General features: G+C 41.2%; 1 protein-coding gene across 1 annotated transcript in view; it reads right to left on the bottom strand.

The window, feature by feature from the left end:
- Nucleotides 1-26,131, bottom strand: part of KIFBP (kinesin family binding protein) — a 54,701-nt gene extending 28,570 nt beyond the window's left edge. Inside the window, exons 1-2 of the mRNA XM_019954067.2 lie at nt 25,637-26,131; nt 19,731-19,829 (exon numbers count right to left, since the gene is read on the bottom strand). Coding sequence (XP_019809626.2) covers nt 19,731-19,829; nt 25,637-26,062 — 525 coding nt within the window. The 5' untranslated portion in view covers nt 26,063-26,131. The remainder of the gene's footprint in view (nt 1-19,730; nt 19,830-25,636) is intronic.

The following is a 26,131-nucleotide window of genomic DNA, read 5'->3' as shown; positions in this document are numbered from 1 at the left end:
TGGTGCCTGCCCTCCACAATTTCCAGAAGCAAGTGAAAACAATGAAATAGGGGGTACACTTTGAAGAATGTTTCAACAGGGAAGTGCAACTCACAGTGTTTAAAAAAGAATAAAGCACCACAAACGTGCAATATGGTGATTTATAGACATGCAACCAACAACTAAAAGGTTATCCACTCATACCTTTCAAAATGGACATGATCAAGAAGTCTACAAAGAATAACTGCCACAGTTGGGATTTAAAAAAAAGGTACCCTCCCCTATGGTGCATTTGAAATGTGAGCAGTAACAGCCACTAGAGAGAACAGTATAAAATTCCCTTAAACACTCAAACCACAGCTGCCAACGACACGGTAATCCCACTCTTAAGAGTATGTGCACAGCAAGCCAGAATACAAAAGACATGGTCACCCAAAAGTACACTAGAGAACTGTTTGCAAAAACCAAGATCTGGAAGCCAAAAAATACTCCACTGAGAAACGAACGGATAAAGAAGAACTGAAACATGTTCACAATGCAATCTGATTCAGGGATGAAAAAGAATGTAACCATGCCAATTTCTGGAGCTCACCTGAAAATAAGAGATAATCCTACTAAATAAAGGAAAAAGAAACAGAAAGGCAAAAGTCACATATCACTTACAGGTGCAACTTACACATGCACACCATGAACTACCTGGAAAAACACAGATGGAGTCAGAGGCCTGATAATCAAACATACGGCTACCACAAGGGGAAACATACGGTTACCACAAGGGAAGAGCAGGGCAGGGGTAAATTAGGAGCTGGGGTGAACAGATGCAATCTATTACCTACGGAACATATAATAAATAAGATTGATACCTACACCAAGGAGGTCTAATCAAAACTCTGCAACAATCTAACTGGGAAAAGAATCTGAACATATGTAAACATACGGATATGTCTGACATGAAAATCTCTACACATAACAGCACACACAGTGTGTATTTCAATCTTACTCCAGTAAAAAATAAAAATGAATTTAATACCAATGGAAGTAACACAAGCTGTTTGCTGCTCCTTCTAGCACACTGCACTGTAATTTGGAACACCAAGCAGGATTGCTCTAAGGCTATGTCCGCCTTGGGGGGAACCAGAGCTGGGCGTGAAGAAACGCTGCCGCCTTGCAGCCTCTTCCCACAACAGTAACCTGAAACATCCTATCCTCACGCACCGGGGCCTGTAAATGGTATCTGCCCTCCAAAACTTCCAGGGGTAAGAGAACTAACCACGGGGCATACTGTCAAGAAGACAATTTCAAAAGGGAAATACAACTCACAGTGCTTAAAAAGAATAAAGCACCCGCACTCATGTGAAATATGGGGATTTAGAGACACGCAACTCAGAAGCACAACAAGGTATCCCCTCCAAACGGTAAAATGGCCACGCTCAGGAGATCTACGGACAACAACTGCTCGATGGGGTTAAGAAAAGGAGATTCTCCTATGGTGCGGTTGAATGTCAACAGTAACAGCAACCACAGAGAACAGTATATATTAGCTTCAGTGGTAAAACCACAGCTGCCAGACGATCTGGTAGTCCATGCTGAATCATATAAGAACAGAAAACTGGAATTCAAAAAGACACGGACACCTAAATGTGTACTGTAGCACCTTTTACAATAACCAAGACGTGAGCCAAATGAATTTTCTATCAACAAACATCTTGATAAGGAGGAACTGTGATATATTCACAAAGCAATCTAACTCAGGCATGAAAAAGAATGTAATCATGACAATTTTCAGAACCTACTAAATTAGAGATAATCCCACTAAGTGAAAGTCATATGATATCACATATAGGTGCAATTTACACATGCACAACCTTGAACTTCCTGGAAAAACATAAATGGAGTTAGAGACTTGAAAATCAAACTTTTGGTTACCACAGGAGAAAGAAGCAGGGAAGGGATAAATAAGGAGCTTGGAATGAAAAAACACAATCTATTTCTACAAAACAGATATGAATCAATAAGAAGGGATATCTACCAAAGGAGGTCTAATCAACACTCTTTAATAAGCTAACTGGGAAAAGAATCTGAACATATGAAGATATATGTATAGGTCTAATACAAAAAAGTTCATACACCTAAACACACACAACTTGTATTCCAAGTGTACTCTGATAAAAGGTAAGTTACTTTAATACACAAAAGAGGTAACAATACAAGCTGCTAGTTGCTTCTTCTGGCACACTGCACTGTAATTTCCAGCCCCAAAGCAGCACTTGCTCTAAGGCTCTGTCCCCTTGCCCTGCCACCAGAGCTGGGAATTAACAAATGATGCCTCCCTGTGGCCACTTCCCACAACAGCAACCTGAAAAATACTGCCGAGGGGAAGAGTATTCAGAAGCACTGGTGGGCTGTATATGGTACCTGCCCTCCAAAATTTCCAGGAGAAAGTAAGTGAAAAGAATGAAACACAGGGCACACTTTGAAGAAGACAATTTCAACAGGGAAGTATAAATCGCGGTTTTTAAAAAAAGAATAAAGTACCAGGAAACATGTGAGATATGGTTATTGATAGACTGGCAACTGACAAAGATGAGGAAGCCACTCTCACTGGTCAAAATGGCCATGATCAAGAAGTCTACAATAACTCCTACTATAGGGTTTCAGAAAAGAGATCCCTCCCATGGTGTGGCTGAAATGTCAATAGTAACAGCCACCATCAGATCAGATCAGATCAGATCAGTCGCTCAGTGGTGTTCGACTCTTTGCGACCCCATGAATCGCAGCACGCCAGGCCTCCCTGTCCATCACCAACTCCCGGAGTTCACTGAGACTCACAGCCACCATAGAGAACAGTAAAAAATGTTCCTTAACCAGTAAAACCCACATCTGCCAAATAATCCAGTAGTCCCATCCTTAAGAGAATGGCACAGCAAACCAGAATTTGACAAACTTTGGCAAGCAAAGTGCACTACAGCACCTTTTACAACAACCAAGACATAGAACTAACAAAACTTTTCCATCGACAAACGAATGGATACAGAAGAACAGCAAATGTTCACAATGCAATCTGATTTACGCGTGTAAAAGAATGTCATCATGCCAATTTCCAGAACCTATCTGAAACTAGAGTTAGTACAACTAAGTGAACTAAGCAAGAATCAGAAAGGCAAAAATTATACGATATCACTTACAGGTGCAATTTACACATGCACAGCCATGAACTATCTGATAAAACATAAACAGAGTAACAGACTTGAATATCAAACTTATGGTTATCACAGGGGAAAGAAGTAGGGAAGGTATAAATTAGGAGCTTGGGATGAACAAATACAATCTATTACCTATGAAAGAGACAAGAAACAATATCTACCAAGGGAGGTCTAATCAAAACTCTGTAGCAACCTAATTGGGAAAAGAATCTGAACATACATTCAGTTCAGTCCAGATATATGTATATGTGTAACGTGAAAAATTCTGTACAGCTACAACAATCTTACTCGATGAAACAATAATTTAAAACCAAAAAAAGGGAACAAAGTAAGCTTTTTTTGGCACATTGCACTGTAATTTACAAAGCAGGATGGTTCTAAGGCTCTGTTGGCTTGTGGGGTAACCAGAGCTGGGAATGCAGGAATGCTGCCACCTTGTGGCCATTTCCCACAACAGCAGCCTAAAAACTATTGCCTCGGAGAACAGCCTCTGTTGGACTGTATAAGGCACCTGACCTCCAAAATTCCCAGGAGTCAGTAAGTGAAAACAAACATGGAGTACACTATCAAGAAGACCATATCAAAGGGAAGTACAACTCACAGTGTTAAAAACAGAACAGAGCACCCGCAAACATGCAAAATGTGGTGATTTAGAGACATGCAACTCAGAACTGCCACAAGGTATCCCCACGCAGCGGTCAAAACGGCCAAATCCAAGAATTCAGTAGACAGTAACTGCTACAATGGGGTTAAGAAAAGGGCACCCTCCCCGTGGTGCGGCAGAATGTCAATGGTAACAGCCACTAGAGAGAACAGTATAAAGGTGCCTTCAACAGTAAATCCACAGCTGGCAAATGACCCGGTACTCCCACTCTTAAGAGTAAGTGCACAGCAAACCAGACTTCAAAAAGAAAGAACACCCAATGTGCAATGCAGCACCATTTACAATAACCAAGACATGGACCAAAAAATTTTCTATTGAAGAACGGATAAAGAACTGCAATGTCTTTAAAATGCAATCTGATGCACAGATGAAAAAGAATGCAATCATGTCAGTTTCCAGAACATACCTGAAACTAGAGATAATCCTATTAAGTGAAGTAAGCAAGAATAAGAGAGGCAAAAATCATACGATATCATTTGTAGATGCCCTTTACACATGCACACCATGAACCACCATGGTTTCATTATGTGGGTGAAACATAAACAGAGTCAGAGAACTGAAAATCAAAGTTACGGTTACCATAGGAGAAAGAAGGGGGGAAGGGATAAATTAGGAGCTTGGAATAAACAATCTATTACGTACAAAACACATAATTAATAAGGAGTGATATCCACAAAGGGAGGTCGAGTCAACACTCAAACTAATAGCAAAAAGAATCTAAACATATGTAGATATATGCATATCTATAACACAAAAAACTCTATACACCTACACATGTACATGTATTTCAATCTTACTCCAAAAAAAATTAAGCAGCTGCTGGGTGCTGCTTCTGGCACACTGCTCTGTAATTTGAAACCCCAAAGCAGGACTTGCTCTAAGGCTCCATCCTTGCTCAGGTAACTACAGCTGGGAATGAAGAAATGCTGCCGCCGTGTGGCCACTTCTCACAACAACAACCTAAGACTTCCCCGGGGTAACAGAATATTCACGTGCACTGGTGCGATTCTATGGTAACTGCCCTCCAGAATATCCAGCTGTACATTAAGCGCAAACAATTAAACAGCACACACTTTCAAGAAGACAATTTCAACAGGGGAGTACAACTCACAATGTTGGAAAAAGAATAAAGCACCCAAAAACATGTGAAATAGGGTGATTTAGAGACAAGCTCTCAGAATTGCAAGGAGGTATCCGCTCGCACCAGTCAAAATGGCCATGACCAAGAAGTCTACAGACAGTAACTGCTACAGTGGGGTTACGAAAAGGGGACCCTCCTCTGGTGTGGATGAAATGTCAATGGAAACAGCCATTGGAGAGCTCAGTATAAAAGTGCCTTTAGCTGCCAAACGATCCAGTACTCCCACTCTTCAGAGCATGTACACAGCAAACCAGAATTCAAAGGCCATGGGCACCCAACATGCACCACACCACCTTTCATAATGACCAAGACAAGGAAAGGAAAAAAATTATCCACTGACAAACAAACGGATAAAGAAGAACTGCAACATGTTCACAATGCAATCTGATTCAGGCATCCAAAAGAATGTAATCATGCCAATTTCCAGAACCTACCTGAAACCAGAGATAATGCTACTAAGTGATGTAATGAAGAATCAGAAAGGCAAAAATCCTAAGCCATCACTTACTGGTGCAATTTACACATGCACAGCCTTCAACCAGCTGGGAAACAGAGTCAGAGACAAGAAAATCAAACCTTCAGTTACCACAGGAGAAAGTAGTGGGGAAGGGATAAAGTAGGAGCTTCAGTAGAATAAAACAACCTATTTCCACAAAATAGATGATCAACCAGGAGCAGTATTTATGAATGGAGGTTTAATTAACACTCTGTAATAACCTAATTGGGAAAAGAATCTGAACATACGTAGATAGATATATGTGTGTGTAACATTAAAATTTTGTACACCTAAACACATGCAATTCTGTACACCTAAACACAATCATACTCCAGCAAAAAATACTAGTTACTTGAATACACAAAAGAGGTAATAATACAAGCTGCTGGTTGCTTCTTCTGGCACACTGCACTGTAATTTCCAGCCCCAGAGCAGGACACGCTCTAAGGCTCTGTCAGCTTGCCAGGGCAACCACAGCTGGGAATGAACAAATGCTGTCACCCTGGCCACTTCTCACAACAGCAACCTGAAAAATACTGCCTAGGGGAAGAGAAGGGGTTTCCCTGGTTGCTCAGTGGTGAAGAACCTGCCTGCCAATGCAGGAGACATGGGTTTGACCCCTGGGTTGGGAAGGTCCCCTGGCGAAGGAAATGACAACCCACTCCAGTCTTCGTGCCTGGAGAATCCCATGGACGGAGGAGCCTGCCCAGGTGGTGCTAGTGGTAAAGAAGCTGCCTGCCAATGCAGGAGACGTAAAAGACACAGGTTCAATTCCTGGGTCAGAAAGGTCCCCTGGAGAAGGGAATGGCAACCCACTCCAGTATTCTTGCCTGGAGAATTCCATGGACAGAGGAGCCTGGCCGGCTATAGTCCATAGAGTCACAAAGAGTTGGACACAACTGAAGCGACTTGGCGGGGAGAACAGAATATTCACAAGCACTGGCAGGCTGTATGTAATACTGAGTCAGTGAGTAAAAACAAGGAAACCCAGGACACACTTTGAAGAAGACCATTTTAAAAGAAGGTACAACTCACACAGTTTAAAAGGGAATAAAGCACTCACGAACACATGAATATGGTTATTTAGAGAGATGCAACTGAGAACTACGAAGACGTAACCACTCCCACTAGTCACAATGGCCGTGATCAACAAGTCTACAGACAATAACTGCTACAATGGGGTTTAGAAAAGGGGACCCTCTTATGGTTCTGCTGAAATGTCAATGGTAACAGCCCCTAGAGAGAACAGTATACAAGTGTCATAAACAGTCAAACCACAGCTGCCAAATGATCCCGTACTCCCACTCTTAAGAGTATGTGCACAGCAAACCAGAATTCGAAACACAAAGGCATGCAAAAGTGCACTATAGCACCTTTTACAATAACCAAGACATGGGAGCCAAAAAAACTTTCCATCGACAGTCTGACAGATAAACAAGAACTGCAGCAATGTTCACAATGCAATCTGATTAATGCATGAAAAAGACATCATCATGCCAATTTCCGGAATCTACCTGAAATTAGAGATAATCCTAAGGGAAGTAAAAAGAAACGGAAAGGCAAAAATTATATGATATTACTTACACGTGCAATTTACATGCACACCCATGAACTAACGGGGAAAACAAATGGAATAAGAGACTTGAATGTCAAATTTACGGTTGTCAAAAGAAAAGAGTAGGGAAGGGATAAACTAAGAGCTTGGGATGGACAAACCCAATCTACTCTCTACAAAACAGATAATCAATTAAGAAGCAACATCTACCAAGGGAGGTCTAATCAAAACTGTAACAACCTAACTGGAAAAGAATCTGAACATACATAGATATATGCTTATGTGTAACACAAAAAATTCTGTACACCTATACACACACAACATGTATTTAAATCCTGAGTAAGATTGAATAATATAATGAAAAATAACAATTCAAAACAAACAAAGGTGAAACACAAGCTGCTGAGTGCTTCTTCTGGCACACTGTACTGTAATTTGCAAAGCCAAAGAAGGACTGCTCTAAGGCTCTATCCACTTTTGTGGGTAACCAGAGTTGGTAGGCTGCAGTCCATGGAGTCGTGAAGAGTCAGACATGACTGAGAGACTTCACTTTCACTTTTCACTTTCATGCATTGGAGAAGGAAATGGCAACCCACTCCAGTGTTCTTGCCTGGAGAATCCCAGGGACGGGGGAGCCTGGTGGGCTGCCGTCTACGGGGTCGCACAGAGTCGAACACGACTGAAGCGACTTAGCAGCAGCAGCAGCAGCAGCAGCAGCAGCAGCAGCAGAGTTGGGAATGAAGAAATGCTGCCGCCTTGTGGCCACCTCCCACAACAGCAACCTGAAAACTATAGCCTAGGGGAACAAACACAGGTATGCTGAACACGGCACCTGACTTCCAAAATTTCCAGGAGTAATTAAGTGAAAACAATGAAACATGGGCACACTATCACAAAGACAATTTCAACAGGGAAGTGCAACTCACCATGTTTAAAAAAGAATAAAGCACCCACAAATGTGAAATATGGTGATTTAGAGACATGCAACTCAGAACTGCAACGAGGTGTTTTTGAACTGTGGTGTTGGAGAAGACTCTTCAGAGTCCCTTGGACTGCAAGGAGATCCAACCAGTCCATCTTAAAGGAAATCAGTCCTGAATATTCATTGGAAGGACTGATGCTGAAGCTGAAACTCCAATACTTCGGCCACCTCATGCGAAGAGTTGACTCATCTGAAAAGACCCTGATGCTGGAAAACATTGAAGGCGGGAGAAGGGGATGACAGAGCATGAGACCGTTGGATGGCATCACTGACTCAACGGACATGAGTTTGAGTAAACTCCGGGAACTGGTGATGGACAGGGAAGTCTGGCGTGCTGCAGTCCATGGGGTCACAAAGAGTCGGACACGACTGAGCAACTGAACTGATCTCAAAACGGTCAAAATGGCCATGATCAAGAGTCTACAGACAGTAACTGCTACAATGGAGCCAAGAAGAGGGGACCTTCCTACGGTGTGGCCGAATGTCAACAGTAACAGCCACGATAAGTAAAACCGCAGCTGCCAAATGATCCCGTAGTCCCACGCTCAGTCATATGTGCACGGCAAACTCGAATTCCAAGAGACAAACATGCACAGTAGCACCTACTGCAATAAACAACACATGAAAGCCAAATGAAATTTCCATCTACAAATGAATGCATAAAGAACTGCAACATGTTCACAATGCGATCTGATTCAGGCATGAAAAAGAATAATCATGCCGATTTCCAGAACCTACCTGACACTAGATACAATCCTAATGAGGGAAGTAAGCAAGATCAGAAAGACAAAAATCATATGACATTCACTTATAGGTGCGATTTACACATGCACACCCATGATCTAACTGGAAAACAAAAACAGACTCAGAAACTTGAAAACCAAATTTATGGTTACCACGGGGGAAAGAGGTGGACAACGGGTAAATTAGGAGGAAAGGCCAAACAAATACAAACTATTATTTACAAAGCACAAAATCCAAAAAAAAAAAAAGCAGTATCTACCAAGGGAGTTATACCCAACACTCTGTATCAACCTACATGGGAAAAGAATCCAAACATGCATAGCTATATGCATATGTGTCATAGTAAAAGTTTCTGTACATCGACAACACATACAACATTATTGCAACATTATACCAAATAACGGAGAAGGCAATGGCACCCCACTCCAGTACTCTTGCCTGGAAAATCCTATGGACGGAGGAGCCTGGTGGGCTGCAGTCCATGGGGTTGCTAAGAGTCGGACACGACTGAGCGACTTCCCTTTCACTTTTCACTTTCATGCATTGGAGAAGGAAATGGCAACCCACTCCAGTGTTCCTGCCTGGAGAATCCCAGGGACGGGGGAGCCTGGTGGGCTTCCGTCTCTGGGGTCACACAGAGTCGGACACGACTGAAGCGACTTAGCAGCAGCAGCAGCATACCAAATAAATTAAAAATTAACACAAAGATTTAAAAAAAAAAATTAACACAAAGAGGTAACAAGACACAAGTTTTTGAGTGCTTCCTCCGGCTCATTCCACCCTAATTTACAACCCCAAAGCAGGACTTGCAGTAAGGCTGTGTTGGCAAAACTGGGTAACCAGAGCTGCACATCCTGTTCGTGGCCACTCACCGCAACAACGACCTGAAAACAACAGCTATTGCAGCTTAACACTCAGAAGCGCTGTGGGGCTGTAAATGATACCTGCTCCCAAAACTTCCAGGGGTAAGTAAGCGAAAAGAACGAAACTTTCAGAAAGAGAATTTCAACAGGGAAACACAACTCAGAGTATTAAAAAAAAGTACCTGCAAACAAGCATGATACAATGCATTATTAAAGACATGCAAATGCCAACTTAAACCACAGGTATCCCCTGCACTAGTCAAACGAGTCATAAGACATCTACAGACAATATCTGCTACAACGGGGTTAAGAAAAGGGGAACCCCCTCCCCATGGTGCTGCTGAAATGTCGATGGTAACAGTCCCCAGACAGAGCTGTATAAAACTGCGTTTAAAAGGTAAACCCATACCTGCCATATGATCAAGCATTCCAACTCTGCCGCAAAAAGACACACACACCCAAATGCGCACTGCAGCGCCTTTCACGACAACCAAGACACGGAAGCCACCAAAACGTCCGTCGACCCCTGAATGGGTACAGACGTGGAAAATGTCCACAATGCAATCTGACTCAGGCATGAAAAAGAATGTAATCATTCCAACTGTCAGAACATAGCTGAACCTAGAAATAATCATACTAAATGACATAAATCAGAATCAAAAATGCAAAAATCCTAAGATACAGGTGCAATTTACACATGCACACCCATGAATTAACCAGAAAGTATAAACAGAGCAGAGACTTGAAACCAAACTTATAGTTAAGTGAGGAAGGGATAAATAGGAGGTTGAGATGTACAAATGCAAACTATTACCTAGAAAACAGATAATCATCAAGGAGCAGTATCTCTCTAGGGAGGTCTATTCAACACTCTTGTAACATCCTATATGGGAAAAGAATGCACGTACATGTGTAACCGGAAAAGACTGTGTATACTTACACACACAATGTACTTCAAAAAAATAAAAATTAATTTAATATAAAAAAGCTCTAACAATGCACAAACTTTGGGGTGCTTCCTCTGGCACCCTGCACTTTAATTTACAACCACAAAACTAGACTTGCTCTAAGGCTCTGTTGGCCGGCTGGGGTAACCAGAGTTGGGCATGAAGAAATGCTGCCTCTTTAAGGCTGCTTCCCACAACAACAACCTAAAAGCTATTGCTATTGGAACTTAATATTCACAAGCACTAGTAGGTCTTAAATCCTACCCACCTTCCAAAATTTCTAGGGAGTAACTCCTAGAAGCAAAAGAATTAAACACAGGGCACACTTTCAAGAAGACAACTTCAACAGGGAATTACAACTCACAGTGTTTAAACAAAGAAGCATCTGGAAACATTTGCAACATGTGAATTATTAGACATGCAAATCAGAACTACAAGAAGGTATTATTCCCTTGCACCAGTCAAAATGCCACGAACCAGAGGTCTACAGAGAATAAATGCCACAGTGGGATTAAGAAAAGGGGACCCTCCTATGGTGTCAGCGAAATGTCAAAGGTCACAGCCCCTAGACAGACCATTGTAAAAGTGTCTTTAAAAGGTAAAACCAAGCAGTGACGTGGCATGCAGCAGGTGAAGACGACGCACACACCCTCGCTCCTTCCGCTTTCTCGCCTCTATCTTCGAGGCAGTGGCAGCGCTGTCCACGATCTGGTCGCCAACACGCAGCTCTTTGTGCGCACCGAGGAGCTACACACTCTCGAGGTGACTAGCCAGGGGACGGTCACCCAAATCGAGGCTCATGTAGCCTCACTGGAGGGCTTCGCTCTGGAAGATCAAGTCCTGCCTCCCGGCAGGCACCACCCTACAGGATGAGGCTACTCTGAGCCACTGTGGGGTGGAGGCTCTGAGCACGCAGGAAGTAGCCGGCCGCATACCTGGAGGTAAAGCTCATGGTTCCCCAACCCATGCTGGGAAAGTAAGAGGTCAGACTCTGAAGGTGGTCAAATAAGAAAAGAAGAAACCAACGGGCCAGTCAAGAAGCATACGCAGTACTGCTGCTGCTGCTGCTAAGTCGCTTCAGTCGTGTCCGACTCTGTGTGACCCCAGAGACGGAAGCCCACCAGGCTCCCCCGTCCCTGGGATTCTCCAGGCAAGAACACTGGAGTGGGTTGCCATTTCCTTCTCCAATGCATGAAAGTGAAAAGTGAAAGGGAAGTCGCTCAGTCGTGTCTGACTCTTAGTGACTCCATGGAGTGTTTATTAATGTTGTGCCCTCCTTTGACAAGAAGAAGGACCTAGTACCAACTCTTAAGCCCTCTGTAACTTTGGTTTTCTCTAATAAAGCCACTTAGCTTTAAAAAAAAAAAATGGTAAAACCACAGCCACCATGTGATCTGGCAGCCCCACTCTTAAGAGTAAGTGCACAGCAAAGCAGACGTCCAAAAGACACAGGCACCCAAACACGCACTGCAGCACCTTTTACAACAGCCACGATATGGAAGCCACCAAAATGTCCATGGACAGATTAATGGATAAAGAAGTGGAAAATGTTCACAATGTAATCTGACTCAGGCGTGAAAAAGAATGTAGCCATGCCCATCGCCAGACCATAGCTGAGAGCAGAGATAATCCTACTAAGGGAAGTAAGTCAGAATCAGAAAGGCAAAAACCATGACAGCCCTTATAGGTGCAGTTCAGCAGGCACACTCACAGAGTAACTGGAAGACATAAACGGACTCAGATACCCGAAAACCAAATTTATGGTTACCACAGGGGTAGGTAGCCTGGAAGAGAGAAATTAGGAGGATGGGATGAGCAAAAACAATTACCTACAAAGCAGATCATTAACAAGCAGCAATATCTACCAAGAGAGGTCTAACCAACACTCTGTATCAAGCTATATGGGAAAAGAATCCAAACACACGTATTACACAGCTATGTGTAACAGGAAACGAGCCTGTACACCTGCAACACACACAGCATGTATTTCATGTTACTCAAAAAAAACCTCAATCTCCACTGACACTGGATTGGATAAAGATGTGGTACATACATAACACAGAATATTTCTCAGCCATTAAAAAGAATGAAATAATGAAATAATGGACCAAGAGTGTCATATTGAGTGAAGTCAGTCACGTAGAGGAGACATATAGTATGACATCTTTAATATATGTGGAATCTATAGAGAAACGATACAAATGAACTTCCTTACAAAACAAAGGGACTCACAGACTTATAAAACTAACTTGCAGTTGCTGGGGGGGAAAGGGCAAAGGGATAGTTAGGGAGATTGGAATAGACGTGTTCCCACTGCTATATTTAAAACTGATAACCAATAAGGACCTATTGGATAGCACAAGGAACTCTGTTCAATGTTACGTGGCAGGCTGGATGGCAGGGAAGTTTTGGGAGCACGGATACACGTACATGTATGAAGGAGTCCCTTCACTGTTCACCTGAAACTGTCTTATCATTGTTAATCAGCTATACCCCAATACAAAATAAAAAATTCAAAAGAAAACAAATTAACCCAAAGAGAGGCAATGAGACACAAGCTTTGGGGTGCTTCTTCCTGCACACTGCACTGTAACTTAAAACCCCAAAGGAGGACTTACTCTAAGCCTCTGCTGGCTAGCTGGCGTAACTAGAGGTGCGATGGAGAAATATTTCCACCTTGAGACCATTTCCCACAACAGTAACCTGAAAGCTATTGCTATGGGAACTTAATATTCACAAGCACTGGTGGGCTGTTTCAATACCTGCCCTCCAAAATTTCCAGAGGTGATTAAGTGAAAAGAATTAAACACAGAGCATACTTTCAACAAGACAATTTCAACAGAGAAGTATAACTCACAGTATTTTTTAAAAGAGCACCCACAAACATGCACAATATGGTGAATTATTAGAGACATGCAAATCAAAAGTACAACGAGGTATCCCCTCACACCAGTCAAATTGGCCATAATCAGCTCTATAGAAGACAATAACTGTTACAATAGGGTTAAGGGTACCCTCCCGTGTGCTGCTGAGATGTCAACAGAAACAGCCACCAGACAGAACAGTATAAAAGTGCCTTTAACAGTAAAACCGCAGCTGCCGTATGATCCTGTACTCTCACTCCAAAGACTAAGCGCCACAATCCAGACTTTGAAAAGACACAGGCACCGCAGGACCTTTTACAACAGCCAAAACACGGAAGCACCGAAATGCCCACTGACAGTTGATGAAAAGGTGAAACATTCACAATGCAATCTGACCTGGCATGAAAAAGAATGTAATCGTTCCAATTGCTGGCTCATAGCTGAACCTAGAGATAATCCTACTAAGTGAAGTAAGGCAGAATCTGAAAGGCAAGTATCACATGTCACTTATAGGTGCAATTTACACGTGCACATCCATGCATGTCTTCTTACCAAAGAAAGAAGCATGGAAGGAATAATTAAGAAGCTTGGGATGAACAAATACAATCTATTTCCTACAAAACAGACAATCAACAAAGAGCAGTATCTACCAAGGGAGGTCTACTCAACACACTGTATTAACCTGTATCGTAAAGAATCCAAACACACGTAGATAAATGTGCATGTGTAATAGGAAATGATTCTATACGCTACAACGCACACAACATGTATTTCCAAGTTACACCAAAAAAAAATAAATAAGAGACATAATGAGAAATGAATTTGGGGTGCTTCTTCTGGCGCACTGCACTCGGTAACTTACAACCCCAAAGCCAGATTTGCCCTAAGGCAAGCCCAGGTATGTGGAGGTGGGTGTGAGAAAACGCTGCCTCCTTGTGGACCTTTCCCGCAACAGCAACCTGAAATCTGCTGCCTCCGAGAACTGTCAGTTCAGTCGCAATGAGTCAGACACAACTGAGTGACTTCGCTTTTTCTTTCTATAGTTCCTTTTGGAGAAGGAAATGGCAATCCATTTCCTTCCTTCAGGCAAGGCCGTGTTCTTGCCTGAAGAATGCCATGGACGGAGGGGCCCGGTGGGCTACAGTCTATGGGGTTGCAAAGAGTCGGACACGACTAAGCAACTAACACACACACACACACAAGCAAGCGAAATGAATTAAACACAGGGCACATTTTCAAGAAGACAATTTTAACAGAGAAGTCCAACTCAGTGTTTTTAAAAAAAAAAAAAGCACCCAGAAACAGGCGCAATATGATGAATTATTAAAGACATGCAAATCAAAAGGTATCCCCTCACATCAATCAAAATGGTCATAATCAAGAAGTCTACAGACAATAACGGCTACAACAGAGTTAAGAAAAGGGGACCCTCTGATGCTAACAGCCACTAGAGTACACTATAACAGTGCCTTTCAAAGGTAAAATCACAGCCACCCTATGACCTGGCGATCACACTCCTAAGAGTATGTGTGCAGCAAACCAGACTCTGAACAGACTCATGCACCCAAACGAATACTACAGCACTATTTACAACAGCCAAGTCATGGAGGCCACCGAAATGCCCACAGACAGATAAGTGGATAAACAACTGACACGTGCACAGAATCAAACAAAACTCAGCCATGAAAAAACATACAAAATGATGCTATTTGCAGTAACCTACAGTCCACGGGGTCGCAAAGAGTCGGACACAATTGGGCGACTTCACTTCATGGACTTGTACATAATTTTAGTAAGTGAAGTAATTCAGAGAAAGATATAATATGATATTACTTGTAGATGGAATAGGTTAAAAAAAAATTGACACCAATGCACTAATTTGCAAAAATGAAACAAACATTCAAACTTCAGAAACAAACTTAACAGTCACCAAGGAGAAAGGTGGTGGACAGGATATATTACGAGGTTTGGATCAACCTATACACACTAATCTGTATGAAACAGATAGTCAACAAAGGCTTACTGTGTAGCAAGAGGGGTGTTCTAAGCAGTCTTTAATCATCTGTATGTGAAACGAACTGAAGATGAATACATAAGTGCGTATTTACCTGAAGAAGACTCTGTAAACCTAGAACAAATACCACGCTGTAAATCAAGTTTACATCACTAAGAAATTCATATTAAATTTAAAAAAAAACAAGGAGTTTTGAGACACGAACTTTTGGGTGTTTATTCTGGCACATTTCACTCTAATTTACAACCCGGGAAAAGGAATTCCCCTAAGGCTCTAGTTACTGCAATAGGAAGAGCTGGGTGTGAAGAAATTCAGCCACCCTGTGACCATTTCCCAAAACAGCAACTGAAAATCGACTGTGCAGCACAGGGAACTCTACTAAACACTCTGTAATGGCCTAAATGGGAGAGAAGCTAAAACGTGTAGATATATGTATATGTATAACTGATTCACTTTGCTGTATACCTGAAACCAAAACAACATATAAATATACTGTACTCCAATAAAATTTTTAATTCTGTTGAGAGTAGATCTTAAGATTCTCATCACAAGAAAAAAATTCTAAAAATGTGTGGTGATGAATACTAATCAGGCTTACTATGATCATTTCAAAATATACACATATATTGAATCATTATGTTGTACACTTTCAACCAACATTATACGTCAATGATAACTCAAAAAGCTTTAACATAAAAGAGCAAATTAGCAAGAAAACACAAAAATTGAATAAATATGCATAAAAAGTATGCACACTTTCAAAAGAGAAAATACAAAAATGAAAATAATACTTTAAAATTACCATTTTAATCAAGGAAATTCAAGTTAAAATGAGACATTTTGCCTATATTAGCAAAGAATTTTTTCAAATCTATGTAGGGAATGTGTGTGAAGGAGATGAGAATGCTCATATACCAGTGGTGTAAGAATACATCGGGAGACTTTTTGTAGCAATTTTATAATGACTGACATGCTTATAAAATGGTCATCTTCCAAATACTGTATAGCATCACTGATTATCAAGAAACCATCACTCACTGGTTATCAAGAAATAGATACTGTTCTAGATGCTGCAGTGAATACAACAGCAAAAACATCCTTGTCATCCTGGGGCACACACTCTAGTACTGAAGATGGGTGATGAATAAAATATTAAAATGAATAATATGTTAGTGACAAGTGCAAAGCAAAAAAAGCTGGAAAGCCGGGGCAGGGTAGGAAGTATTAGGGAGGCGTGGTTTGCAGTGTGAGGTGAGTAGCCAGTGAGTCCTCCTTGGATGGGAGACATGTGAGTCAAGATCCGAAGAAAATGAGGGAGCGACCCAGACAGATATCTAGGGGAAGAGCAGTATTAGCAGAGGAAACAAAGTGCAGGGGTCCTGAGCTGGGAGCTTATCTGGTGAGTTTTAGGAACAGCAAGGTCAGTGTAGCTAGAACAGAATGAGACGGGGAGAATAGCAGATGAAATTAGAGAAGTAACTGTAGCCAGATCAGAAAATGAACTTGTAGGTTTTCATGGGTCTTCAGAGTCTACTGAGTAGGATGGGAAAACCATTGAAAAATCTGAAGAAAGGAGTGATGTGATCTGATTTACCTTTGAACACGGCTGAGAACAGACTGAAGGGGGTATAATAGCAGGAAGACCAACAAGAAGGTTACAGCAAGAGATGATGGTGATAGCAGTGGTCTGATTCTAGATATTACTTTGCCAACAAAGGTCTGTCTAGTCAAAGCTATGGTTTTTCCAGTAGTCATGTATGGATGTGAGAGTTGGACCATAAAGAAAGTTGAGCGCCGAAGAATTGAGGCTTTTGAACTACAGTGTTGGAGAAGACTCTTCAGAGTCCCGTGGACTGCAAGGAGATCAACCAGTCAATTCTAAAGGAAATCACTTCTGAATATTCATTGGAAGGACTGATGCTGAAGCTGAAGCTCCAATACTTTGATGGCCACCTGATGAGAAGAACTGACTCATTGGAAAAGTCCCTGATCTGGGAACAACTGAAGGCAGGAGGAGAAGGAAACGACAGAGGATGAGATGATTTGATGGCATCACTGACTCGATGGACATGAGTCTGAGCAAGCTCCGGGAGTTGGTGATGGACAGAGAAGCCTGGTGTGCTGCAGTCCATATGGTCACAAAGAATTGGACACGACTGAGCAACTCAACTGACTGATTCTAGACCTAACTTAAAAGTAAAACCAAAGGGACTTCCTCAGTGATCCAGTGGCTAAGACTCCACACTCCCAACGCAGGAGGCTTGGATTAGGCCCCTGGTTGGAGAGCTAGATTCGCACGCCACAAGATTCCACACGCCACAACAAAGATAAAGATCCCAAGTGCCGCAACTAAGACCCAGCACAGCCAAATAAATAAATAAATATTAAAAAATAAAAGTTAAGCCAAAAGAATCTGCTGAGACGGTGAGTAGGAGAGAAGTCTCCAAGGTTTCAGGCCTCAAGGTGTTCATCGCAAGCAAGGTAGGAAGGGGAAGGTATCAGAAGCCCAATGTTAGACAGTAGTTTTAGAGATACCTACCTTCCTCATAAAAAGTGCAACTGTCAAATCAGCAGTTTGGAATCAGAGAGGTACAGACTGGGGATATAATTTGGGAGTCATCAGTATAGAGATGGTATTTAGAACAAAGAAGTGAATGTAGATGGAAAGAGACACCCAAAAACACTGAACTCTGGGTACCCCACTGTTTAGAGGTTGGAGATAAAAAGATGAAGCAACAAGAACTGAGAAGAAGGGAAAACAAACACGTGGAAGCTAAATAAAAGAAGCAGTCGGACTTCCCTGGTGGTCCAGTGGTTAAGAATCTACCTGTCAATGCAGAAGACATAGGTTCAACCCCTGGTCTGGGAAGATGCTGCACAGCAACTGAGCCTGTGAGCCACAACTACTGAGCCCACGCCTGGAGCCCACACTCTGCAACAACAGAAGCCACCGCAGTGAGAAGCTTATGTACTGCAGCCAGAGAAAGCCCTCGTGCGGCAATGAAGACCCAGCCCCAGCGTGGCCAAAAATGAAGAAATAAAAATACAACTTGGTATAAAAGAAAAAAAGAAGTATGTCAAGGAAGAGAGACTACCCAACTGAGCCAGAGGCCAGACTGAATAACTATGCCAAACGCTCAAGATGAAGACTAAGAATTTACTACTGAATTTAGCAATATATGAATCACTAGTGAAACTGGTAAAACATTGATTCTTAATCTTGAGTTTGAAAAACCTCAAAATACCTGGTTATTTAAAAAACTGCTACACATAGCCTCAGAACAAAATTAACTAAATCCATTTTAATTTCACAAGACTGCTAATATTTTGTAACAGACTTCACTTTTTAGAGCAGTGTTAAGGTCACAGTGAAGCTGAGAAGAAGGTACAGAGATTTTCTATTGACCTCCCTGCCCCCAACATGTACGGCCTCCTCCAGAAAGTCAAGGGGTGCATAAAATTTATTAAGGAAATGAATGGCAACCCAGAGGTGTTACAAAGTTCACCTCTGTAGGACGGTGAGCCTCTAAAGCCCAAGTTTTCAACGTGGCTCTCTAGAGCCCTAGAACTAGTCCTACGGCACCTCTTGTGCTACCACAGCAGGGAGGGAAGAAGGTATCTGTAGTGGATTGGGCTCAGGCTTCTTCTGACCTGTTTCACCACAGTAGCTCTACCAAGTTTTATATATTGTATTTCAGAAGGGTTTTACAATTCAAAAAAATAAAGTTATCGAAAATCACTGCCCTGAAGCAGTGCTTCTCAAAGTGCAGTAGCCAAACCAGTAGCAGCAGTCGCACCCGGTTAAAAAGGTACCAACCCAGACCTACTCACTCAGAGTCAGGGGTGTGAGCACTGTATTTTAACAAGTTCTCCAGGTGACTCTGATACATGCTGAAACTTGAGAACCAGTGCCTCCAAAATTTCAGATATTTTGCTTAAGTACTGATAGCTGTTTGCTTTCCTCTAAGCCCTGCTATCCTCAGTAGAAATCAAAATAGAAATTTTGCAAGTATCAGTATTTCAGGATATTAGAATAATATTTCTTATACAGTAATACTTGAAATAGACCTTATCCAAGGATTATTTTTAAGAATGCTAAAGTCTTTAATAAAAAATATTAAATAATTTTAGCTATTAGGTGACCACATAGACAGTTGTATAAAGACATCCCAAAGCACACTGAAAAGTCATATTGTAATATTAGGAATGAGGAATTCTTAACACCAATTCTTAACTAGTTTCAATCAAAGATTAAAATTTATCTGACATGCAACATACCTCTTTCATATACTGATTATATAGAGCTTCGGATGATTCTAGATAAGCTTGTGCAGTTTCAATTTCTTCTCTTTCAGACCACAAGATACCCAGGTTATTCTGGAAAATAAAAAGAGAAAAAAATGACAATATAAATCATCCAATAAGGTAGTTTTCATAGTTTCAAAGTCAATGCTTACCTAAATAGTACTAGTGTCTGATTAACAATGAATTAATTATTCATAATACTATTGTCCTTATGTCACAGGAGGAAGGAAGAAGAAGAGGAAGAGAAGTCGCTCAGTCATGTCCGACTCTTTGTGACTCCATGGACTGTAGCCTACCAGGCTCCTCCATCCATGGGATTTCCCAGTCAAGAGTACTGGAGTGGGTAGCCATTTCCTTCTCCAGGGAATCTTCCTGACCCAGGGATCGAACCCAGGTCTCCTGCACTGCAGACAGATGCTTTACCATCTGAGCCACCGGGGAAGAACAGGAGACAGTCACTAAATTGGGTTCCCCAATGATTCCTGCCTTCTGGTGTTCGTGCCCTTGTACAATCTCTTCCCTTTAAGTCTGGGCTAGATTTAGGGACTTGCTTCTAACAAACAGAACACGGCAATAGTGATGGATGGTCCCCTCCAACATCAAGTTACAAAACACTATGGTTCCATTTTGGGTGCTCCCTCTTGCTGTTCTCTCTGAGGGAAGTCAAATGCCATATTTTGAGCCACATTATGGTGTCAAGGAACTAAGAGAAGTCAACAGTCAGGGCCTTAGACCAACAGCCTGTATGAATCCTGCCAAGAACCACACAAGTGAGCTCGGATTCTCTAGTTAAACCTTCCAGCGCAGCCCCAGCAGGCCAATAGTCTGATGACAGACCTTGAGCTAGGGGCAAGCCAGCCTGGATTCCCGTTATCTCAGTAATTAAGTTTCAAGCTGCTGAATTTGGGGGTACAATGTTACATTTTAAAAACTAAGTCAGTTTTCCCTCTGCTACACAACTCTTTTATCATAGGGCAAATCAGGCCTGTGCTGAAGACTAGCTCCTGCTTAGACAATGGGATTAGTCAGCCTCCCAACCCTCAGGACAGTCTTTCAGGTACAGGGATTCTGCTGAGGCTGGGCTTCTACCATCTTTTTTGCTTACTTCCCCAGAGAGAAGGGAACAGGATAAGGAAACAATGTTTTTAAAGCAAATTCTTAACCTTGGCCCAAGAACCCACAAGTTACCCACGAAGAGAATTCAGAGTCTATGAATGTGGATGGGGAAACATTACAAAGTCATTTTCACTTTATCCTCTTACAATTTAGCATTTTTCTTTTCAGGTATGAAAGCAGGAAACAAAATGTAACAGTGTTACAGTACCTGGGGTTTTGTGGTCTATAGAAGTGAAAAAAATCTTTGTATTATAGCTCACAGATATCTCAAACTATCATTAATATTCAATAATACTTTAAAATTATATTTAAAAACATGTTATTTAATGGACTCATAAGGAACCTTATATATCACTATATCATACATTTGTTTTTAAAAATATTTTGATAACTTCAATATTACTGGTTTCTTTTGCAACCCTCTACATTTTATTTTATACATTTAAAATTATTATTCTGTTTCATGAAATACAGGCTTCAGTAGACTGCAAAAGGGGCATGTGGCAGACACAAAAAAATGTTTCGAAATCCTACAGTTTAAAGGTAATATGATCGCTGCCCTGGAACATAGACCTCTGGTCCTATGGCCTTACATAGTATACCTATTCTAGTTTTTTGTTTTTTTTTTTAAGTGACTTGATCAGTTCTCAGCGTCTAGAGCTGCAGGTAGGTTATGGTGATAAATTACTGAGATGGGGCAATTCTCTCCTCTGTATTTCTTTGCAGTACCCTGGGGAAGCTTAAAGACTCAGTACTAATTTAATGATTATTCTGCCCAGCCAGCCTCAAGAGAATATAATCTCCCTTAAAACTCATTTCTTGAATTTAGAAATGAATCCACAAGTTACCTTTTCTCACCCCCTGGGTCAATTCATTTTTCGTCTGAGACACTCCATTTGGCCATGACACCAGTAAACGCAAATCCAGCAGACTGTACCTAACTAGAGAAGTATCTACTACCAGGAACTAGTTAGCCACATTTACTCTATTTAGATGGGATGGTGATGCATTTAGGCTGCTAGATCCAGGGTAAGCTCTGCCACAGAAAGCACCAACTCTGGTGCGTAAATCTGAAACCAAGTAGAGACCTAGAGTGTGTCTAGAAATGACACAGGTTTTCCTTCTGAACCATAACTTACTGAGGTCCTGAAGTTAAGGACCATGCAAGGGATCTAAAACTGACCTGACTTTTCAAAATACTGTTAATGTTTTGCTTCAGTGTTTCCTCCACAGAGGTAATCTTTTTTTTGATGTGCTAATTATTTTTACAATATAAATCCCATAATATATCAGAAAGTACTGTATCATTCACAGAGCATCACCATGTTCCTGCCCTTGGGATAAAAGAATAGGTAAGGGAAAAAACTGAATCAAAAACAGCTAAAGAAGTACTACTAGTGAATTCTACCAAACACGTAAGGAAAAAATAATACCAAGTCTACACAAATTCATCCAGAAAAACAAAGAGGAAAGAATAGTTCCTCTATACCAAAGACATAACAAGAAACTACAGACTGATATCCTTCATGAACAAAGATACAAAAAATACTAACAAAATTTTAGCAAATTCCATCCAACAGTACATAAAAAGGGTAATATCTGACCCAACTTTGGCTTGGCAAAATCTCCAAGTGGAGTTTATCACAGGAAAGAAAGGTTGGCTTAACATTAGAAAAATCAATCAATGTAATTCACCATATTAACAGACAAAAGAAAAAAAAATAAAAAAGATTATCTCTGATGCAGCAATGAAATGATGATGATCAGTGAAAGAAGTCAGACAAAAGAAGAGCATACACCATATAAGTCCATTATGAAATTCTAGAAAATGTGGGGGAGGAGGGCAAGAAGGGAAAGAGAATACAGGAGCGAGTGAGGGGTTACAAATGCACCTGCACAAAGAAACTTTTAGTGGTGATGGATCTGATCATTACTGTGATTGCCGTGACTGTTTCATGGGAATACAGAGATGTCGAAATTCATCAAATTGTATACTTAGATACTTGCTGTTTAATATGTCTGCTGTACCTCAGTAAAGCTGAGGTCCTCCTTAAACATATATGTCCTGGCAGTGGGGAGAACAATCTACTAATTTGTCAAGTTAAATTTTGCTCAGCATGATAATGCAAGTGTGTATTTCTGAACCAACATAAATCATTTCTAAAGGCTGCATATTGCTCTTCTATGTGGATGTACCAGTACTTATTTAACTACAAAGCTACTCACTAATGTTTATTTTATTCTTTTCTTTTTTAAAGTAACAACGATATGACAAACATCCATGTTAACAGACCTTTGCATACCTGTCTCAATATTATTTTACAATACTGACGGGAAATTTTTAAGTCAAAGTCTTGACTCAGATACCTACTGATCTCCAGAAAGTTCTATGGATTTATATTTCCACCAATAATTATGCTAATGGACAGTATCCATCTCCTCATAGTTTCTCCAAAAATGAATGCAATCAATATCTTTAATAATCTCTGCCAATGTGATACAATTATTCTATACCATCCTTTCAGTCTGCTTTATATTAGTAAGGTCAAATCTCTCATCAAAGCAAATATTAAATGTAATAAAAGGCCCCTGTAATAAACAGATCAGCTGAGTAGTAGACTTCAGAAACAGACTAGCATAAGCCGAATCTAAATAATCTTGCCACTGAGGAACATGGTATATCACTTCTTTTAAGATTATCAGTTCTATTATCTCACCCTTTGTAAATGTAATTTCTAAAAATAACACTTTTAACAAATTATTGCTTATAGACAGAATACTATTGATATTATATATTTACCATATAACCTCCTAGTTTGGTTTTGTTAACCTCCTGTTTCATCAAACAGTTCTAAGACTTTTATAGTTGATGACTTTAGGTATACATAAATCACATTAAAAAAATGATTTTTATTTTAAAAGATTGATACTATTTTTTGCTTTCTATATTACTGCAATGGCCAGAACTTCTAATCAAGATTTTGTTCCTGGTTTTAGTAAAAATATCTATAATAATTCACCATTCAGAAAAAGCTGGCTGTTCAAAATGCTGTAAATCATTGAATGTAAGATGTTACAATTTTTAAGACACAATTATTTTATGTATCAACAAGAAAACACTGCCAAGTAAATTTTGACATAAAATCAATCAGCTGTAAGATGGATCCTGATTTCAGAGATATTAATATACTTAAGAACATGCACATTAAAAGTCACAAAAGTACAGTAAATACTGGAGACCTATAGTACATAAATTATTTTAAAAGAAATGCAACATCTTATCCTTTGGCTTTCTTACTAGGTGCTTTGTAGAGGCCTGTGTATTATGCAAAAGCGTGTTGAAAAGGTAGAGGAGCCTCTCCTCTGCTGCCTTTGTTGCTAAAAGAAAAACTTGTTTTCAGGATGAGAGGCTTTCATTGAAGGAAAACAGGTAGAAAAAAAAAAAAAAGAAGGTTTCTATTTTTGAGATAGGGAAGGAATTTTTAAAATCTTCATTAAGATCTTAGGAGGAGAAGGCAATGGCACCCCACTCCAGTACTCTTGCCTGGAAAATCCCATGGACAGACGAGCCTGGGAGGCTGCAGTCCATGGGGTCGCTGGGAGTTGGACACGACTGAGCGCCTTCACTTCACTTTGCACTTTCACGCATTGGAGAAGGAAATGGCAACCCACTCCAGTGTTCTTGCCTGGAGAATCCCAGGATGGGGGAGCCTGGTGGGCTGCCGTCTATGGGGTCGCACAGAGTAAGACACGACTGAAGCGACTTAGCAGCAAGATCTTAGGAAGCCAAATGGTTGAAGAAAATTTCAAATAATTGAGATTTTGTTTGAATTCAACATCTTATGGATTTCATTAGATCATTCATCCACTCAACAAACAAACCAAAAATGGTCTTTTATGTGCCAGGGACTGAGATTACAAATAATAAGCAAAAAAGAGCTATAGTTCCTGTTATTATGTAGCTTTTAATTTAACTGGGCCATGATAACAGAATATGTCCTATACAATGTCCTTTTTAACTCTGAGACCTACTAAGATCAACTGAGGTAAATGTTCCCTGGATCACATATACTAGGAACTGGAACTACTGAACGTAAGGGTTTGTGAGCTAACTTAAGCAAAGTACGTGACACAAAAGTTCATTCATATTTGTATTCTGAACTGTTATGTTCCCAAGGAGAACGTCAGATTTATTTCTTAATAAACCAAGCACCAGAGAAATACGAAACAGTTAAGTATTAAAGAAATCAAACGTATTAGGAGGAAGTCAGTTCAGAATACAACGATCCAAAGAAAGTTAGTAAAACTATGAAGTGAATCTTGAAATCGGTTTTGAAGAGTGGGCAGGAATTCCCTGAGAAGCAAACGAATGACTATGGCAAGACAGACATCTTATTTCAAATTAAGAATGCACTCTAATTATTCTCTGCAATTTCCTTGAGATCTGAAATTAATAAACAAATTACTTCGGGTTTTTCTTAATAGAATGAACTGGATTTGGAAAGGTGGAGGGTTGGAAAGAGCATTTACAATGTAGGAGGGTCTTGGGTAACCGATGCGTTGACTACGACTAAGTGAAGCAATGTGATGAAGGAGTAAGCGAAGAGGATGGAGACGGAGTTTGGAAGCCGCTTACCACAGAGGTTTGAAAACGTGGGGACAAATTGTGCCTTATTACGTTTGCCTTTGGTCTCGGCAAGAGTTGAGGCCCCTCTCCACCCATTGGCCTCCGGCCAACAGCAGCGGGCCCGCATCTTTCTCACCTGCGCCTGGATGTAGAGGGAGACGCAGTCGTGCGACAGTCGGTACTTGCGCAGTAGCCGCAGACATTTTACCAGATGCTCCTCCCCCGCCGACAACTCCTCGGTGTCAATGTGGTTCACCCCGAGATGGAACTCAATAACCGCTCGCCTCACTGCTCCCTGGGCGACGGGCCCCTCGGCCTCCACCAATTCAGCCGGCAGCCCCAAAGCGTGTTCCCCCGCGCCCAAGCTATCATCGGCCTGCGGTCGCTCATCCTCGTCCTCAGGAGCGGGTCCCAATAGCGCCTTAACCTCTTCCAGCAGCGCCCGGGCGCTGTATTTCGACTTGTACGGTTCCTTCTCCGGGTTTTTATGCAGTTCCACCCGTGATAAGGCCAGTGCAGTCTGGAATTTCTCACGAATCTCGTCCCACGGAGAATCCGCCATAGCGGCCTGGTCAGCCTCGGTTTCAATTGGGACTCCCGCCTTCCTTCTCTTTTGCGACGCTTCACTTAC

This window comes from Bos indicus, chromosome 28 (genome assembly GCF_029378745.1).
Source record: "Bos indicus isolate NIAB-ARS_2022 breed Sahiwal x Tharparkar chromosome 28, NIAB-ARS_B.indTharparkar_mat_pri_1.0, whole genome shotgun sequence".
In the NCBI taxonomy this organism is placed as follows: Eukaryota; Metazoa; Chordata; class Mammalia; order Artiodactyla; family Bovidae; genus Bos; species Bos indicus.
The sequence above is the reverse complement of the archived record's forward strand: the minus strand, read 5'-3'. Positions and strand labels throughout refer to the sequence as shown.